This window comes from Leucoraja erinacea, chromosome 13 (genome assembly GCF_028641065.1).
Source record: "Leucoraja erinacea ecotype New England chromosome 13, Leri_hhj_1, whole genome shotgun sequence".
Classification (NCBI taxonomy): Eukaryota; Metazoa; Chordata; class Chondrichthyes; order Rajiformes; family Rajidae; genus Leucoraja; species Leucoraja erinaceus.
Window position 1 is genome coordinate 35,667,406 of NC_073389.1, and position 19,565 is coordinate 35,686,970.

Consider the following 19,565-nt stretch of genomic DNA (forward strand, 5'->3'; position numbering starts at 1 on the left):
AGTAAGATGTTTCCACCAGTGTGAGAACCTCAAATGAGAAGATAGTTTCAAGTTAAAATGGCAATCATTTAAAGCTGAGCTTCAAAGGAATTGTTTCTCGGTAGAAATCTCTGGAATTCTCTATCTCAGAGGGTTGTGGAGGCTCGATCATTGCGGTTTATTTTAAGAGGAAGTGATAATTTTTTTCGGAAGATCAGGGAATTGAGGTTTATTTAGAACATAGAAGAGAAATTGAGATCCGAGGCAAGTCAGCCATGATCAGATTGAATGATAGAGATGCCTTCAGCAGTCAGGAGATCTACTTTGATCCTATATTCCTGTATTATTATGTTCATAATCAGCAAAGGAATGAAGAATGGCAAATAACAAAACCGATAAAGAAACATGCAAATAAGGGTGTGTTCTCTTGTGAAACATTACTAAGTAATGCCAAGCTGATGCCCTGATATATTAATTGCACAAAAATATCTAATACGCTAGGGGAAATGCAGGAAGTTGAATTCTACTGCTATCAGGGAGGTAGCAAGTCAAACCAGATCCTTATCACACAATCTTTATACACGTAATGACACAGAATTTGATACTCCAGTCCTGTGGAACTGCAAAGGTAAATACATCTGAGATAATAACTCATTAAACAGGTTTATTGGTTTATCTTTAGTTTGGCATCTAACCAGACCTTAAAAATGACCTTCCAATTGAAAGCATTATGAATGTTGCTTGAGAAATATTTTCCAATCCCACTGTTAAATCAGCAAAGCTTCAGAGCATGATTGCAAAGGTCAGCAAAATTATACTTGAGTGGTCCCGAGTTAACCAAGATGAGTTCAATCACAGTGAACAAGCAAGTATCCTATCTTTAGAAGCTCACAGCAACTAGGAAAACAGCAATAACCAACAGCACTTATAAATTACTAATATGGACTTTGGCTACACTTACCACTTTGCAATTTTCTGATGAGAGTACAGGGAAAGGAGAAGGTATTTATGTATCAACATTCACAAGCTCAGAACCCCCTCACACACCTTTGAAGAAACTACGGCATAGTTTGCCTCTGGGCGAGCACCAACGAACAATGAGGCATAATTACCTAATTGGTCTGGTGTTATTGCTTGAGGGATAAATGTTATCCAAGGCTCCTCTGCTCTTCCTCAGATCGTGAGAGGGGCAGAGAGTTGTTCAGAAACAGGCCCTTTGGCACTATTCATCAATGACGACTGTGATGTGAATCCCATTTTCCTGTATTTGGCCTATATTCCTCTATTCCTTTCCTATCCAAGTTCCTGTCTAAATACATTAAAAATGCTGTGACTGTACCTGCCTCTACCACTTCCTATGGCAGCTCATTCCATGTATCTTCCCACCCCCAACTCCATGAAAAAAATTGCCTCTCAGATCTCCTTTTCTCCTCTCACTTGGTTCTCTAGATTTAGACTGCCTTGCCTTTGGATAGTTTTACCCGATCTACTGTATGACCCTCATAATTAGCCTGAAGGTAATGGCTCTATTGCTGGAAGGGTGGATTAGCTAAACTGTCTCTTTATAGACTGACAAGAACACAAAGGGCCTTATTATCTGTATTAAATATTTAATGAATTTATGTTTGCTGTACATGAAGCTGTGAATATCTATTTTTCTGAACACCATACCTTTGATATTTTCCCCAAATGTTGGTTGTTACGCATGCTGATGGAAATGTTCTCAACATGGTTCCCAATTTTCGTGGGGCTACTTACACAAGAATGTCAAACCTAGAGTATTCCATACAGTTCTAATCACTGCAGAATGTATGTGTTAGGGTGCAGAGCAGTGAACATTGATGATGGTGAAAATTGATGATGCTAAATCTTGAAAAGTAATCATGCTTCAGTGTTGAATTGATATGCGAGATTCACCTACAATGCCAGCATTGATTTTCCAATTAACTTCTCTGAGAGCCACACATGTACACACACACACACAAACACACACACACAAACACAGAATCATCCAAGATATCAGATGGCCATGACAAAAGCAAAATATAAATTTAGAGTTTCTTTGATTCACTTTCAGTTGAACTGATTTGAAGAAAAATCAGCGATAAGGCTATAATACATCAGTGAGCTTCAATCGCCTCTGCACTGTTTGGTTTGGCTGTGTCCATTTTTGAAGGTAAATGGGTAATGAATAATCAGATCTGAAATAACAGGAGAGGAATCAAAACCAGATGTGCAGAGTGGGTGGGACAGTAGTTGCTATTGATTTTGTGGCTATTTTTGAAACTTGCTTTTTAAATAAACCTCTGAAAAAAATATATAATTTCCAACTTGGTCAAATTTGGATTACTACATCCAGAATTGTTGAGACTAAATTATTAAGCAGCTACTGTAATCAGACGAGAACTATTTTTGAATCCAATTCCTACACCATTACACAAGTGTTAAAATGGGATCTGGAGAAGTCAATTGGATTGTGAGCTGCAGCATGTTTCTGAAGCATAAAACATGCTGTTTTTTCTGAATTTGCATGTGTTTATATTGTCATCCTAACAGTGTCACGGGGTGAACCTTTTCGCCAGTAACGTTACAGTTTGATAAACTGTCTGGAACATTCATTTTGCACCAAAAGCTTAAGCCTTGACATAAATAGAATGCCGTGTCTGTAAATAATCTCTGCCTTTTTTTGGATATGAATATGCTGCATATTGCATCTTGAAAACATGCAACTCTCAACTCAATTGTCCTCGTGTTACATGCGTCCCATATTTAATGAAATATAGACAATGTTTCAATGTATAGGCTGCCTTGATTTTGTCTTCTGTGCCCCTTCGATATAGCCTGGTTCCCATTTTTTTTTATTGTTGCACCCCAGAGAATTATTCCTCCATAATCCCCAACTACTCATTCAATTTATTAGTTTGAAATCTGAGTTGGTGTCATAAAGTCAAACAGTACAAAAGCAGGTCCTTCGGCTCAACGTCTATGCCGACTAAGATCTCTAAGCTAGTCCTATTTGCCCGTGTTTGGCCCATATTCCTCTAAACCTTTCCCATCAACGTACTTGCCAAAATGTCTTGTAAATGTTGCCACAACTACTACCTCCGACTGCTTGTTCCATATCCACTACCCTCGGCGTGTAAACATTGCCTCTCAGGTTCCTATTAAATCTTTCCCCTCTCAACCTAAACCAATGCCCGCTATTCCACACAAAATTTTATACACCCCTTTAAGATTGCCCCTCAACCTCTGATGCTGAAATAATTAAGGTCCAGGCCTGCGAATCCCTCTCCATATGTTAATGCCCTCTTTCCTAGATGGAAAGTGTGACCAACCTGAACACAATGCTCCAAGTGCAACATTACCAAAGTCTCGTACAATCGTAACATAACCTCTCAACTTCAAAAATCAATTCCCTGCCTGATGAAGGTCAACGTGTCAAAAAGCCTCTTCATCACATTAACTACCTGTGATACTACTTTCAGGAACAATGCACATGTACTCCTTGATCCCTCCGAGTAGAAGGCCCAACCCTCCTTATGCCCTATCATTCATCGTGCAAGTCCAACTCTGGTTTAACTTTTCAAAATGTAATGCATCACATCCAAATTAAATTCCATGAACCATTTCTCAACTCACTTGACTTGTTGATCAAAAGCCTGCTGTAATTCTTGATAACCATCTTCACTGTCAACAATACCACCTATTTTGGTGCAAACTGAAATACAGGCATTCCATTTGGGCCTTTTGTACCTGTCCCTAATTTTTTAATTCTCTAGTCCCTGCATCCCAAGACACTATGAACCTTTTTTGCTTCTAATTCTACATCATTTTGAAAGTATTCTGTTCTAAGTCCGTCCCTTCATTCACAAGGGTACCGCTATCAAGACTAGCACATACTGTCCATCTCTCACTGCCCCTTGGCTAGCTCATCATTTTCAGAGGACAGTTAAGATCAATCACATTGCTCAGTGTCCAGTCACCTATAGGCCAGATTGAATAAAGAAGATAAAGAAGGCAAGGGTTCTTTCCAGATGGACCAGGTAGGATTTTACAATGGCACGGTGGCGCAGTGGTAGAGATGCTGCCTTACAGAGCCAGGGACCTGGGTTCGATCCTGACTACAGGTTCTTGCCTGTACAGAGTTTGTACGTTCTCCCCGTGACCTGCATGGGTTTTCTCTGGGATCACCAGTTTCCTCCCACACTCCAAAGATGCACAGGTCTGTAGCATAATTGGCTTGGTATAATTGTAGATTGTCCCTAGTATGTGTAGGATTCTATTAATGTGCGGGGATCGCTGGTCGCCCCAGTGTCGTGGGCTGAAGAGCCTGTTTCTACGCTGTATCTTTAAACTAAACTGCTAGTTTAGTCATCTCAAGGTCACATTTAATTATGCCAGTTTTTCATTCCAAAATGTATTTAATTACTTGAAGACACATCCCTCAACTCCTTGGTGGGATTAAACTAGTTTGTCTGGGCCAATAGTCCAATCCTCGGAATTCTAGTCCAGTAATATGATTACCATGCTACTGTATCAACTGCATGGAGTGACATCCTGACAGAGTATTACCTTTCACTGAATCTATTATTATACTTTTCTCATGTATTGCTTCTGTCTACAGCATTTACAAGGTTGTCAAACTTTTTGCATTATCAAACATGGTGACTTCCTATGCTAACATCCAAACAGATAGGGTTTCAATACAGGTCCTTGTGGTGCCTTACTAGTAGACCCTGCCAGTTTAAGTAACTGACCATCACAATGCATTGTTGTTCAACCAAATTTCTAGTTACTTGCAAAAGATCTTTACTGCCATTGGTGGAAACAAATGAATAAAAAATTGAATTGTTATTTCAAAGGTTTCAAAGGTCTTTTATTGTTACATGAACCAATTGCGGTACAGTGATATGTGAATTACCACAGCCATACGAAAAAAAAGTAACAAGACACACAACTGCATAAAAGTTAACATAAACATCTACTACAGAGGATTCCCCACATTCCTCACTGTGATAGAAGGCAAAAAAGTCCAATCTTCTTCCTCTTTATTCTCCTGCGGTTGGGGCAGTCAAACTATCCACAGTCGGGGCGATCGAAACTCCCGCGTCAGGGCGATCGAAACTCCCGCGTCGGGGCGATCGAAACTCACGCGTCAGGGCGATCGAAACTCCTGCAACTTGGAGTTCCCGAAGTTGTCTCAGACAAGAGACCACGAGCTCTGTGATGTTAAGTCCGCAAGTAACCATGCTGGAGCTCCAAGGACGATCCCTGACAAAGGGATTGCGGGCTCGGCGATGTTAAAGTCCCATCGGCTCCTCGTGGTGGAGCTGTCAAAAGTCAGTCTCCAGCAAAGACTGCCTATATTTAACACATACTATTTAAACACAAAGAAGGAAAGAAGGAAGGGAGAGACAGACTGTTGGTGAGGCAGCCATTGCTGGCGCCACCTGGTTGAAATATTAATATGTGCTAATATTATTTAAATGTTTAGATATTGGGGTAAAAGCTTAGAAGAAAATCGATCCTCAATGTCAAATGGAATTCACATCTAAAAGAATGGATAATTAGAAACTAGTCAAAATCTTGATTTAAAAAAAAAAGCTCATAATTAATGGTTCCGTTTTAGTGGTAAAGACCAGAACAGATCTACTTCAGCAGAAGAACAATGTTTAAGAAAGAACTGCAGATGCTGGAAAAATCAAAGGCAGACAAAAATGCTGGAGAAACTCAGCCCAACACCTCCACTCAGTTCACAATAATCAACTACCTTCTGTGGCAGAGAGTTCCAGAGATTCACCACTCTCTGTGTGAAAAATGTTTTTCTCATCTCGGTCCTAAAGGATTTCCCCTTTATCCTTAAACTGTGACCCCTTGTCCTGGACTTCCCCAACATTGGGAATAATCTTCCTGCATCTAGCCTGTCCAAACCCTTAAGAATTTTGTAAGTTTCTATAAGATCCCCCCTCAATCTTCTAAATTCTAGCGAGTACAAGCCAAGTCTATCCAGTCTTTCTTCATATGAAATTTCACATGAGTGTTCTTGAATAACCATGGCAACAGGACGCCATTTAGTTCTTCCAGACATACCCAACAAAGTTTGGCAAGTGATAGGTGGATACAGGTGAGATGGGGTGAGTGGCAGATGGTTGGATTAAGTGACAACAGCTAGAGGTGAAAAGGAGATAAAAGGATGTCAGATGTAGAAAGAGGAGGAGTGAAACATAAGGCCAGAGGGAAGCATATACGTGGAAGGGGACACTGGGGAGGGGAAATAAAAGGGAAATGTAAGACTCAGGAATGGAAGATTGAGGGGTCAGGGAGTATTATTTGAAATTGGAGAATGCAATGTCGAAACCATGGGGTTTTAAGCAGCCACCCAAGCAGAATAGGAGGTGCTGTTCCTCCAGTTTGCATGTGGCCTTACTCTGGCAATGGAAAAGGCCAAGGAAAGAAAGGTACCAAGCATGGGAAGGGTAGTTAAAATGTAATATGTTTATCAATCGGGAGATCCGGCAGGCTTTGGTAGACAAAGGGCAAGTATTCGGCAAAATGGTCGCCACGGGCTAACTTTGGTATCGCCGATGTATAAGAGGCTACATTGTAAGCACCAAAAGAAGTGGAAAAGGCTGGATGAGAACCTCAGTCCCATCTGGTATCATGGGAGCCAGTGGGGTTTGTAGTAGACATCACTCAAAAGTCGGCCCCTTTTGACTTGACATGTTTGGTTAAATCTGTGGAACCTTTGGCACAGGGTTCCAACATACTAATCAATTATTTCAAAACAATTTCTTTGAAATAATTGTGTAGTAATTCTGGAACATAAAACCTTTAGCTTGAGGAAAAAAATTGGGAGACCAGCATGCTTGACTTTTATCAGTTGTGGGAGCTGCTTCTTCTCCCTTCCTTCTTGATAACATGAAATAGCACAGCTCAACTACATCATTGCTGTACTTCCAAACCATGTCACTATGACCCCAAACAAATAGATAAATAATACAGTAACCACTTAATTATTCTTCCCTCTTAATGGTAAGTGGGAGTTTCAAATAAAACCTGCATTGAAATAAAATTGTTCTTAGCAAGAGTTCTTCAAATAAATCCTTCACCATGTCCACATCATACTGCACATACGTCAGCCATCTCAGATTTCAGCAGCAATTCCCATCCAGGGAACAGGAAAATTACCGGCCAGGGCCAGTAGGAACCGGGGTAATGTCTCCAGCGCCTTCAAGGCAGGCTGCAGGAGGCGCCTCTGGGCCACAAAGATGGACGTCAAGGGCATGGGAACTGCTCCAGTAAATCGAGCGCGTGGCCAACTGGAGTTTGGACTTTAAATAATGGCGCCAATAATGGTGGCGCCTGCATGTGTAATATACGCAAAAAGAATTTCACTGTGTGGTTGCATATGTGACAAATAAAGCACCATTGAACTTTTGAAGGTAGACAAAAATGCTGGAGAAACTCAGCGGGTGAGGCAGCATCTATGGAGCGAAGGAAATGGGCAACGTTTCGAGTCGAGACCCTTCTTCAGACCTATTGAACATCCCTCAAGCCCCCACCACTGCAATTACATTTTTTTGACGTTTACCAATTCCCGCCACTTTAAGACGTTCCATAAACATAATTTTTTTCATGTTTTAGGACCGATCAGAGTATCGCCTGTTGTGCTTTAGAGCCACCCGAACACTCTTGTATGGTTTCCTAGGTCATTTTATTCAAGGTGCCAGGTTATTGGCCTGGCACCGAGGGAGTGCTGGACTGTCAACAGCACTGTATTTCAGGTAGGATGCTAAACGGAAGCCCCATCTCTCCATCTTACTTGGATGTAAAAGGTCCTGTGGCACTATTTGAAGAAGAGCAGGGCTCCTCTCCCCAGTGTCCTGGCCAACATCCATCCCGCAGCACAAGAACGGAGTGCCTGGTCATTATCACTTGCCACATTCTCCAATTACATAAGTGACTGCACTTTAAAAGCACTTCATTGACTATAAAGCATTTTGGGACAATGAGGTCACAGATGTTAACACATAAATGTAATTTTTTTTATTTCAACAATAATAATGTGCGATAAATAGCTGTTCAAATGGAGATAGTGTTGACAGTCCAGTTAAAGAGAAGTTGAATGAATACAAGAGTTAGTGGGAAAGAGAAATTACTGGTGGCAAGTAATAGGGAAAAGCCTGTGCAAAGTACATTTACCACCAGAGACAAATTGGACTTGCTTCTGTGCTGTAGATGCTTCAAAAACCACACAACTCTCTTTGCGATTCTTACGGAATGAAAGCATTGGCCCAGGAAAATCATTAAAAGGAACAACTAATTTTTTTTAAATGGTCCTTATTTTTTAGGTGAGTATTTTAATTATGATAAATGTTGCTCATATCAACCTAGTGGAAAAGTTACTAATACAAACAAAACAGATTTGCATAAATACTCCAGAATTACCATCAAGAGCATTCACATTCTGTTACATTATAACATCAATTCCTTTACCTAGTTGTCTGAGGAAACTGGCTTTTTGACATATCCATTTATACTAATCCTGTTTTTTTTCAGTCTGCCTGTATTTCCACAAATCACCCCAGATTCTACCATTTACTTGCATATTAGCAGCAATTTACATTGGCCAAGTAAAATCTATCATCAACCTGCACATCATTGGGATGTGGAAGGAAACTTGAGCATCTGGAAGAAATCCATATGGTTACATGAAGAGCATGCAAACAGACACAGGCAACATCAGAGGTCAGGGTTGGTCCAGAGCCAGTTCTACAAGGTGCTGCAATGTGCCACCATTAACTGCACAAGTTAACATCCAGCTTTCCAAGATGTTTAGAATAACTATATTTCCAAAGAGGTTCATATCATTTGAATAATATCTCACATCAGCATTTGACAAAAAAAATGAGGGGTCAATTTTGTGCTCGTCTAAAATCTCTTCCCCAACTCATCATCAATAAAGCAGGTTCTTAGGTCATACATCTCCTTCCATTTGTGGGATTTGTGTACAACTGTTCACCATGTTTTATCAATTACAACAATGACAACGCTAAAAATATACCCAAGGTCATGAAGGCGTTATATAAATGCAAGTCTTTTAATAGTTTACACGTAAATTGTATACATCAAAGTGTGGCAGAACTAGACAAAATGTTGACATTAACCCCGACCCGTATGTAACGTAAATGGTTTACCTTAAGTTTACACAAGTGTTTTATCACCCAAACAAATAGGTTTATCTCAGGCTAAACTGCAGTTTAAAAAAAAAGTACTTCTATAGAGCAAAAACTTTGATTTGCAGGATATTTTCTAACAACTACAGAGCAATCCACAGCATACCATGTCCAAAGAAATGCATCTGAATAGTGGTCAATACTGTCATGGAAAATGTCTGAAAGCTAACTTGTGCATTATAAGGATTCAGATAATGAGTGTTCGGTAAAGCTAGAGGAATAAATAGTGACTACAACACCAGTACCATTATCTGGCTGTTCTTTAAATTGTGCTATGGGATTTTTGACATCTACTTCAGAAGAAAGACAATGCCCCAAGTTAAAACCAATCAATACTACATCTCCAGCAGTAAAAAAAACCACCCACCCCAGCACTGAAGTGAAGGCTGAAGCAGTATTATCCACCCTAAAGCAGACCTTGAACTTATCAATGGTCGGTTGCTGGCAACTGCACCAAGGTGAAAATCCAAGGTTGGAAGGAGTAGTGAGTATAAGTTTTACCTACACTCTGCATAATCCCAGCTTTTTATCATCCTATTCTAGGCCAATTTGTGAAAATGCAGGAGAAAATCAAAACATCCATAGAAGGCCCACAAGGTCACAGGCAGAATGTCCCTCCATACAGACAAACTGGAAGCTGGGGTTTGTCAAGCCATGAGGCAGCAGCTTTAATGTGCTGGGTGGTGAAGAGGAGGAGGGTTATTATGGATACTGGAAGGAAGTTGTTAGGTGATCTTAAAGAAAATGCCAGAAGATTCGAAGCCATGTTAATTATTAAGACTTTACAACTAGTGCAATCATCATATTTATCCTAGTATTGGTCATTTCTCTATTAGAATCAAAGGCAGAACCTGATTAAGTTTTTAAAAGTTGAAGATATCATTATTAATGTCCGTTCAAGTTCAGAGACATAGTACAATGTGCTGGTTCTATGTAATGTGTCTAGTGCTACTGAACAGAAATGAATTGTAGACACACATGTCCAATGCACAGGAAGCACCTGTTTTTGTACACAACAATACTCCTTGCCAAAGGAGGCTCTCAGATACTCACTGTCCTGTTAAATAAATGTCAATCATTGGATTGAGTGTGTGAGAATATCCAGCAGGATAAGGCTTGGCCACAATGCCCTACACAGCTGAACAGCTTCATGGGATCACAGCAGCAAGGTGATAGGGTGGCACTTTGCCGCAGCGGTAGAGTTACAACCTTATCGTGCCAGAGACCTGGGTTTGACCCTGCCTACGGCTGCGGTCTGTATGGATTTTGTACGTTCTCCCCGTGCCCATATGGGTTTTCTCCGGGTGCTCCGCTTTCCTCCCAAACTCCAAAGACATACAGGTTTGTAGGTTAATTGCCCTCGGTAAAATTGTAAATTGCCCCCAGTGTGTGGGATAGTACTAGTGAATGGAGTGATTGCCAGATTGCCCAGACTCAGTGGGCCAATAGGTCTGTTTCCATGCTGTATCTAAGTATGTCTGCTGTAGTATGAAAAAAGTCACGTTCCCACTGCCAACTATCAAGCACCTATTTACACTACCTCTACACTAATCCCATTACTTTATTCTCCTCGCATTCCCAGGACCATACTAGATTCTACCACTCATTTGCAAATGAGGGGAAATTTACATCGGTCAATTAACTTAATCTGCCTGAAAATTGCATATCTGGGGATTCACAATAGAGCAAAGCTGATATACAGGAAGTACCTTAAATGGAGTCAAACTTTCTCAAAGGTTTTGAAAATTTTGGGTGTGAGGAAATAAAATAAAATCCCACAGTGACATTGGTTCAATGTCATTGTGTTCTGTACGTGCTCACATTTCAATTGTTTGCCGTGTGCCTTTCTATGATAACGATACCACACCCAAAAGTTCTCATCAAGATAACCTCCTACATTTCCTTCCCAAACCACTACACTGAGCAACTGTTACCTTTGTGATTAGTCTTCAGGTCATAATCTTTCCCCCTCCCATGGGTGAACTCTTGTGATTTCCAAACGGTAAATTGCCTTGCCCTTGTTTCTGCCCACCAGCTTCTTGCGCAGAATGCAGTACAGCACAAGAACAGGCCATCCATCCCACAATGTCTGTGCCAAACATGATGCCAAGACCAACTATTATCTGCTTCCAGATAATCCATATCCCTCCATTCCATATATATCCATATACCTATCCAAAAGTCTCTTAAATGCCACTATCATATCTTCCTCCACCACTGTCCTTGGAGGCAAATTCCAAGCATTCGCCACATTCTGTAAAAAAAACTTTGCTCACACGTCTCCTATAAACTTTGCCCCTTTCACCCTAAAGCTATGCCCTCTTGTATTTGATTTTTCCATCCTGGGAAAAGGTTCCAAATGTCTACGCAATCTATGCCTCTCAGAATATCGGGTCTTCTTGCAACCTCTCGTATTCCAGAGAAAACAATCCACATCCGTCCAACGTTTTCCTACAGCTAAAACCTCCTAGTCCAGGCGCCATTTTAGTAAACCCCTCTGGGGAGGACGGGGGTAGAAGAAGAGGAGGGGGGGTAGAGAAGTGAGAGGAGGTATGGAGGGAGGGAGTGACTGGGGGTAGGGGAAAGAAGAGGTGAGGGAGGAGTTGGGGACCGTAAGAAGACAGCGGAAAGAAGAGGGAGGAGGTGAGGAGGGAGAGGAGGGGGAATAGAGGAGGGGGGAGTGGGGAGGTAGTGAGTGGGAAATATACTCTTATGCTCAAATCCCCAACCTACGAAAGCAAGCATACCATATGCCTTCTTTAGCACTCTATCTACTTGTGTTGCCATTTTCAGGGAGTTATGGATTTGGACCCCAGGATCGTTCTATACATGAATGTTGTTAAGGGGTCATGCCATTAATTATATATTTTCCCCTTACATCAGACCAGCAAACAACTAACTTCCCCACATACCAACAAAACTCCTTAGCAATTACCACTATTTTTGTCCTTTTCAATACAAGAGACATAAACTTGAACATATTTTACACATAGCTGGTTTAGTCCTCCATCATCATGTCTGGCAGGATCATACTAAGCACTAACAAATAACATTCCTATGTGCTTGGATCAAACATTAGTCCAGGACCAGTCTGATGGGCAATGAAAAACTACCATTTCTTTTCTGAATTTTTATCTCCTCTCCCCTGTTCTTTCCTCCCTCACCACCAATAACAGACAAAAGAAGCTCACCAACATCTCCTACCCAGTAGTTGCATACAAACATCTAAATTGGGGATAGGAGTAGGCTACTTAGCCTCTTGAATCTGATCCCCATTTAATAAGCTCACGTCTGATCTGATTTTAATTTCGGATCCGCATTCCCATTTGCAACTGTTAACCATTTCTTATCCAAAATCTTTTATCTCTTTCTTAAAAGTATCCATGCCCCTCAGAGAGAAAACAATTCCCCTCACGTTAAATGGCTACTCCTTTTTAAACATGACCTCAAGAGCTATTTTCTCCTATGAGAAATATCCTTTCAGCAGGCACCTTGGCAACCACTTCTCATCCTTAAACTCCATTATCGCCACATTCATGTATTTACCCGCCCACAAAGCCAGATGGTTTTTGTTTTAAGTTTGAACCCACAAGTTCTTGAGTTTCTCTCAAATAAAGTCTCTCGTCCAATTTCAGCTCATGCACGAAGTTTGCCAGATCTTCCCTTGAACACAATTGCACCACACTTACTGAATGTCCAGTTAGTGAAGCTCATGATCCCACACCAGGATTGATCATAGTAACAAGAATGCCACACAACTTCAATTCAGCAAGTAGTGGCACCATAAACAGGAGGTAGAAAATATGAATACAATTCTATTTTTAAAAAAAGGGTAATTCCTATACTGTTATTTACTGTTATTTACGCAGTTATAACGACTGTGAGCAAGCACTTAGTCACAATGGTGAGTTAAGTTCCATGTAACAAAAGGTGGCAATGATGGAGAGCTACAGCCATATAGTCATAAAATCCAGTCTTAATCGAAACTGCATAATAATAAAATCAGACAAAAAATGCAAAGTCAAACATATAGGAATCGCCACACACCTTTGTTAAAGAAATAAGAAAATTTAAAAAAATCTGTAAATCTGAAATAGAACCAGAGAATCATAGACTGTTTATAACACTCAAGAAAGTCTTGCAGCCCCTTTATCCACCAGAGAAAATAAAAACAAAAAATCCTGGAAACACTCAGCTGGAAACAAACGCTAGAAACATTCATCTGTAGCAGGAGAAACAGAGTTAATGTTTCACATCAAAGATCCTTGGTCATAACATGCAATAATGTTCTCCTGAAGTCCCGGTCTGCTGAATGGTCTTTGACCGCAAATGTTAACTTTCTCTCTCCATTTCTACTGATGCCGTCTGACCTGCTGAATGTTTCCACATTTTCAGCTTTTATCCCTAGTTAAAGTGTCTAAAGTGCTTGATGGATGGTAGTAATGACAATATAGTAAGGTTAGACAGTTTACTTTGGATTTCTGTCAGATTAATGTCAACATATGGATATGTCTAAATAGATAAATTTCTAAATCAACATACGAAACTCCAGTTCCGCCTTTTTGAATCCATCTGAATCATTTACACACGATACCATCTGGCATCTATGTGGATATTTTTGCAATTTGTTGCAGTTTTTTCTAAGCATTTAGCACATAGAACAGTACAGCAGAGGAATAGGCCCTTTGGCCTGCAATATCTGTGCCGACCCAGGACCATCTCTTATCTACCTGCACATAATCTTCCATCAGGTTTTCCCTCAACCTCCGATGTTCCATAGAAAACAATTCAAGTCTTTCCTAGGTCTCCTTGTAGTTTATAACCTCTAATCCAGGCATCAAAGTTAAAGACAAAGTCAATTTTATTCGTCACATGCACCCGAAGGTGCAGTGAAATGAATTTGCCAGTACCAATACACTTAAAAAGAACATACAATACACAATAAGATTTAACACAAACATCCACCATAGCATTCGTTACTGTGGTGGAAGGCAACAAAGTTCAGCCAGTCCTCCTCCTTTGTTCACCCGTGGTCGGGGCCATGAACCCTCTGTAGTTGCCGCTACGGATGGCCCGACGTACAGGCCCTCTCGTTGGGATGATCCAAACTCTGACGTCGGGGCGGTCAAACACACTCCATGGCTTGGAGTGCCCGAATCGGCACTTTCTTGCCGGAGATTGTGGCTTCAGGATGTTATAGGCTGCAGGCCAGTAGTCGGAGCTCTTCTCCGACAAGGGATCCCAATCTCCGGATGGGAAGGCCACGCCACACCTGCGGCGAGACCCTCCGCAGACCACAGCTCCATGATGTCAAAGTCACCAGGCCAGCGATCAGAGCACTCCTCTCTTGTGACCCCTGGCAAGGGTTCGCCCGCTCGACGATGTAAAAAGCCCATGCTGCGCCCGCTGCCATAGCTCTGGTCCCGACTCCATCCATGCTGTTAGGCCGCCAGGGAGGCAACATGGAAAAAGTTGCCTCTCTGTTGAGCAGGCGACTGAAAGCGGTTCCACCCTTTTCCCCCCGCACCACCACCCACACAAGACACACCAAGAGACACCTAAACTAACATACGACACACCAAAAAAACCCCAAAAATGTTGAAATAACAAACACGCTGCTGGCACGGCAGCCGACTCAAAGCGCCCCCACCGACATCATTCTAGTAAACTTCCATGCACCTTTTCAAAGCCATCACATCCTTCCTGTAGACAGACACAAAAAGCTGGAGCAACTCAGCGGGACAGGCAGCATCTCTGGAGAGGTGGAATGGGTGATGTTTCGGGTCGAGACCCTACACATACATCCTTCCTGTGTTTGTGCGAATAGAATTGCAATATTCCAAATGCGGTCTAACCAATGTCCCAAAAAGCTGCATCATGACTTCCTGACTCTCATACTCAATACCCCAACCAATGAAGGCAAGCGTAACATTTGGCATCTTTACCACTCTATCTACTTGTGCTGTCACTTTCAGGGAATTATGGACTTGGACCCAAAGTTCACTCTGTATATCAATGCTGTAAAGGTTTTAGGATTAACTAGGCCAAGTGCAGACCCGTTGGGTCTGTTCCCCCAACGTGCGGTTGTGGGGGGGGGGGGGGAGGCGGCATGTAGCATCACACACTAACTACCCCCCCCCCGCACTCACTCACGAGGTGAGAGGGGGGGGGGGGGAGAGGGGGGGGGGGGGGGGGGGAGGGGGGGGAGAGGGGGGGGGAGGGAGGGGGGGAGAGGGAGGGGGGGGGGGGGGGAGAGGGGGAGGGGGGGGAGAGAGGGGGGGGGGGGGAGGAGGGGGGGGGGGAGAGGGGGGGGAGGAGGGGGGGGGAGGGGGGGGGGGGGGAGGGAGGGGGGGGGGGGGGAGGGAGGGGGGGGGGGGAGGGGGGGGGGGGGGGGGGGGGGGGAGGGGGGGGGGGGGGGGAGGGGGGGGGGGAGGGGGGGGGGGAGGGGGGGAGGGAGGGGGGGGGGGGGGGGAGGGGGGGGGGGGGGGGGGGGGGGGGGGGGGGGGGGGGGGGGGGGGGGGGGGGGGGGGGGGGGGAGGGGGGGGGGGGGCGGGAGAGGGGGGGGGGCGGTAGGAGGTAGGAGGGGGGGGGGAGGGGGAGGGGGGGGGAGAGGGAGGGGGGAAGAGGAGAGGGGGGGGGGGGGGGGGGGGGGGGGGGAGGGGAGGGGGGGGGGAAGAGGAGGGGGAAAAGAGGAGAGGGGGAGGGGGGGAAGAGGAGAGGGAGGGGGGGGGAAGAGGAGAGGGAGGGGGGGGAGGAGAAGAGGAGAGGGAGGGGGGGGAAGAGGAGAGGGAGGGGGGGGGGGAAGGAGGGAAGGGGGGGGGGGAAGAGGGAGGGGGGGGAGGAAGAGAGAGGGGAGGGGGGGGAAGAGGAGAGGGGAGGGGGGGAAGAGGAGAGGGAGGGGGGGGAAGAGGAGAGGGAGGGGGGGGGGAAGAGGAGAGGGAGGGGGGGGGAGGGGGAGAAAGAGGGGGGGGAGAGGAGGAGAGGGAGGGGAGAGAGGAGAGGGAGGGGGGAAGAGGGAGGGGGGGGGGAAGAGGAGAGGGAGGGGGGGGAGAGGAGAGGGAGGGGGGGGAGGAGAGGGGAGGGAGGAGAGGAGGGAGGGGGAGGAGGAGAGGGGGGGGGGAGAGAGGAGAGGGGGGGGAAGAGGGAGAGGGGGGGGGGGAAGAGGAGAGGGGGGGGGGGGGGGGGGGGGGGGAGAGGGGGAGAGGGAGAGGGGGGGGGGAGTGGAGAAGGAGGAGGGGGAGAGAGAGTGCCTTTTTATTTCAACCCAAACAACCATTTGCAGGCAGTGCTTTTTTTTTACCTCTAACCATATTTTCATTTTCAAACCAAATTAAGGGTACTCACAGTGCTGTAGACATTTGTCAGTCATTCAAAGCTCTGATTGAGGCACACCACTTGCAGAGACTGATTGAGGCACACCACTTGCAGAGACTGATTGAGGCACACCACTTCCTGGTTTTATATTCCCTCCCTCTCCCTCCAGCGGAGGCAGCAGAGAGAATGGAGAATGTTGTAAAAACATTAATATCCCTGTCAATTTTCATCGACAGGAAAGATTTTCGGCACACATACGGCGGAGGGGGTCTCTGAGCGAGGTGGCCAAAAATGACGGCCATAGGTGGCGGCGTACTCTCAGAAACCGCAGCACAGAAAGCCAAAACCGGTCAAGAACAGAGTTTTAGTAATATATAGATTACATAATTTCCCCTTTCATTCGACCTCCCAAAGTGCCATGCCTCATGCCTGGATAAAACTCCATCTGCTATTTCTCAGCCCATTTCTGTAGCTGATCTATATCCTGCTGTATAGTTTGACAGCCTTGCTCTTCGTCCGCAACCCCAGCAATCATGATGTAATCTGTAAACTCACTTAGCAGCCCATCTACATTTATGTCCAAGTCATTTATTTATGTTACAAACAACAGATTCCAGCAGAACACCACTGGTCACAGACCTCCAGCCTGAATATTGTCCTTCCACCAGAACCCTCAGTCTTCCATCAGCAAGCCAGTTATAAATCCATATGATCATGTCACTGTTAATCCTGTGCATCTTTCCATGGCAGACTTTATCAAATGCCTTACTACAGGCATTTATTACTAAAGGCAAATGTATTACTGAACTTTTAATGCAATAAAATTGTGACTCGTCAAAAGAGGGGAGATTTATTCCATTCCACTCACCACTAGTTGCCTTGCAGAAGAGAAGAATCTTATGGCTACAAACAGGGAAAACAGTTCAGTCAAAAGCTTTGTTATCTGTCATTGGAAAATCAGATATACTGAGTGAACATCCAGACTGAGCGAAGGGCAGTGAGAAGGGACACCTGGGATCGACATGGGCAAACTGGTATATTTGAGTAACCAACACTTATCCAGTCCAACATGTACCATGTAGCAACATTTTTGCTGTGGATTGGACATTGTGCCATTAATGAGTTAATTTGGGTTCTCTGCTGGGTGCCAGATTTTTTAATTCTCACAATGTGATATCACATGGCAGCATTTGTTGCCCATCCTTACTTGCTCCTGGTCAGGTAACCAATGGATGGCACAGTGATGCAGCTAGGGGAGCTGCAGTCTCACTGTGCCAGAGACCCAGGTTGATTCTGACCTTGGGTGCTATCAGTGCAGAGTTTGCATGCTCGCCCTGCGACCATGTCCTGCAGGTTTATAGGCCACTTGGCCAATGTAAAGTGCCCTGTATGTAGGGAGTGGATGCAAAAGTGGGATAACGCAGAACTAGTGTGAACGGGGTGATTGATAATCGGTGTGGATTCGATGGGCCGAAGGGCCTGTTTTCATGCGGTATTTCTAAACTAGAACAAAGCTAAACCATGCTGAATGCTCCCCTGCAATCAATCAGGCAGTGAATTCTAGGGTTTTGTTCAGTGCAATGAAAGAACAGCAATGTGCGTCCAAGTCAAAAAGATGGGAAACCCGCAAGGGAATTTGGAGATTGTGTCCATTCCTCTAGGTAGTAGAGATCAGGAACCTAGAATTTGCTGGTGCTGCAGCTTTGGGGTTGCCCTGCGCTTCATTCTTTAGATATGCCAAAGATCTTACACCACCAATAATTTAATTGCATCTTTAGCATAGCAGAAACATCACAAACTCTCCACACCAATGCCAAACAAAAGATTGATTCCAAGCTTTGAGAGGATGCATTAGAGCTGCTGACGAAATGCCTGAACAAACAGAAAGGAACCAAAGATTTTAAAAAACTGCACTTGCTGGCAGGGCCGTGTTATAGGCAAAGCAGTACACTGGGGCCCCTTACACTTGCAGTTATAGGCCCGCGGGCCAAAGTAGTGCACTGGGGCCCCTACACTTGCAGTTATAGGCCCCCGGGCAAAGCAGTGCACTGGGGCCCCTACACTTGCAGTTATAGGCCCCCAGGCAAAGCAGTGCACTGGGGCACCTACACTTGCAGTTTCTTTATGCCGAATCAAATATGCCGTCATGCACGCGATGTTCTTCTCCGTTTTCATGTTGTACAATAACATTCTACAATACATAGATTAGCATGGGGCCCCTATGTTCGTGGGGCCCCGAGCAACTGCCCAGCGTGCCCATGCGTTAAGACGGCCCTGCTTGTTGGAATCCTGAATGTAAAAGAGGAAATGCTGGAAGTACCAAACAGGAAAGGCAACATCCAAAGAAAGAGAAACAAAAGTTAATGTTCACGTTGTTTCTCATTTCACCGAAACTGCCTGATCAGGGAGGTGTTAAGCAATTTATTGAAGGAGATGAGAGAAGCAGAGACGGAGAGGTTTGGGGAATGTCCGAGCTTCCAGCCCTGGTCGTTGAAGTTACGGCAGCTAAATGGCGAAGCTATAAAACGTAGAGATTATTCAAAGGCCCGAAGTGAGGGTATTTCTGACGGCTGGAGATGGGGCGAAATGACCGATATTTATGTTGGAATTTTCACTGCACAGGTGGAGACAGCAGTGGTGGTCAACAGCAGCATGTGCTTTTTGAAAGATCAACGTTTATTGAGATCTACCATCCATACCCATCTCAAACCAGCTGTAACTTGACACAATGTTTTCACCCCACTTACAACGGAGAGACGCTTCGTGGAAAAACTTCGTGGAGAATCACACGAAAATTGATTTTGGTTTTACGAGACACGATTGAACGAGAAGGACAAAGTGATGGAACAATCCGTGACTCCGCGAGGAGTGGTTACTGATTGATAAGTCCCTCATGATTATTCCAAACTTGTTCCACTGCCTGGGAAGGGTTTGTTCAACTGGACGGTGAGCGATATGTGTGAAACATCAAACTCGCAGCACTGACCAGATTCTAACGAGCAAAGCGTGACTCGTTGGTATTTTGTAAGGTTTTGT

General features: G+C 44.3%; 1 protein-coding gene across 3 annotated transcripts in view; it reads right to left on the minus strand.

Moving 5' to 3' along the window:
- LOC129702860 (rho GTPase-activating protein 6-like) overlaps positions 1-19,565 on the minus strand; it is a 427,624-nt gene that overhangs the window by 235,102 nt on the left and 172,957 nt on the right. Inside the window, exon 2 of one of the 3 annotated variants that reach the window (XM_055644899.1) lies at positions 17,398-17,432. The exons of the other annotated variants lie outside the window; for them this stretch is intronic. Coding sequence (XP_055500874.1) covers positions 17,398-17,432 — 35 coding nt within the window. The remainder of the gene's footprint in view (positions 1-17,397; positions 17,433-19,565) is intronic. 3 annotated transcript variants of the gene reach the window in all.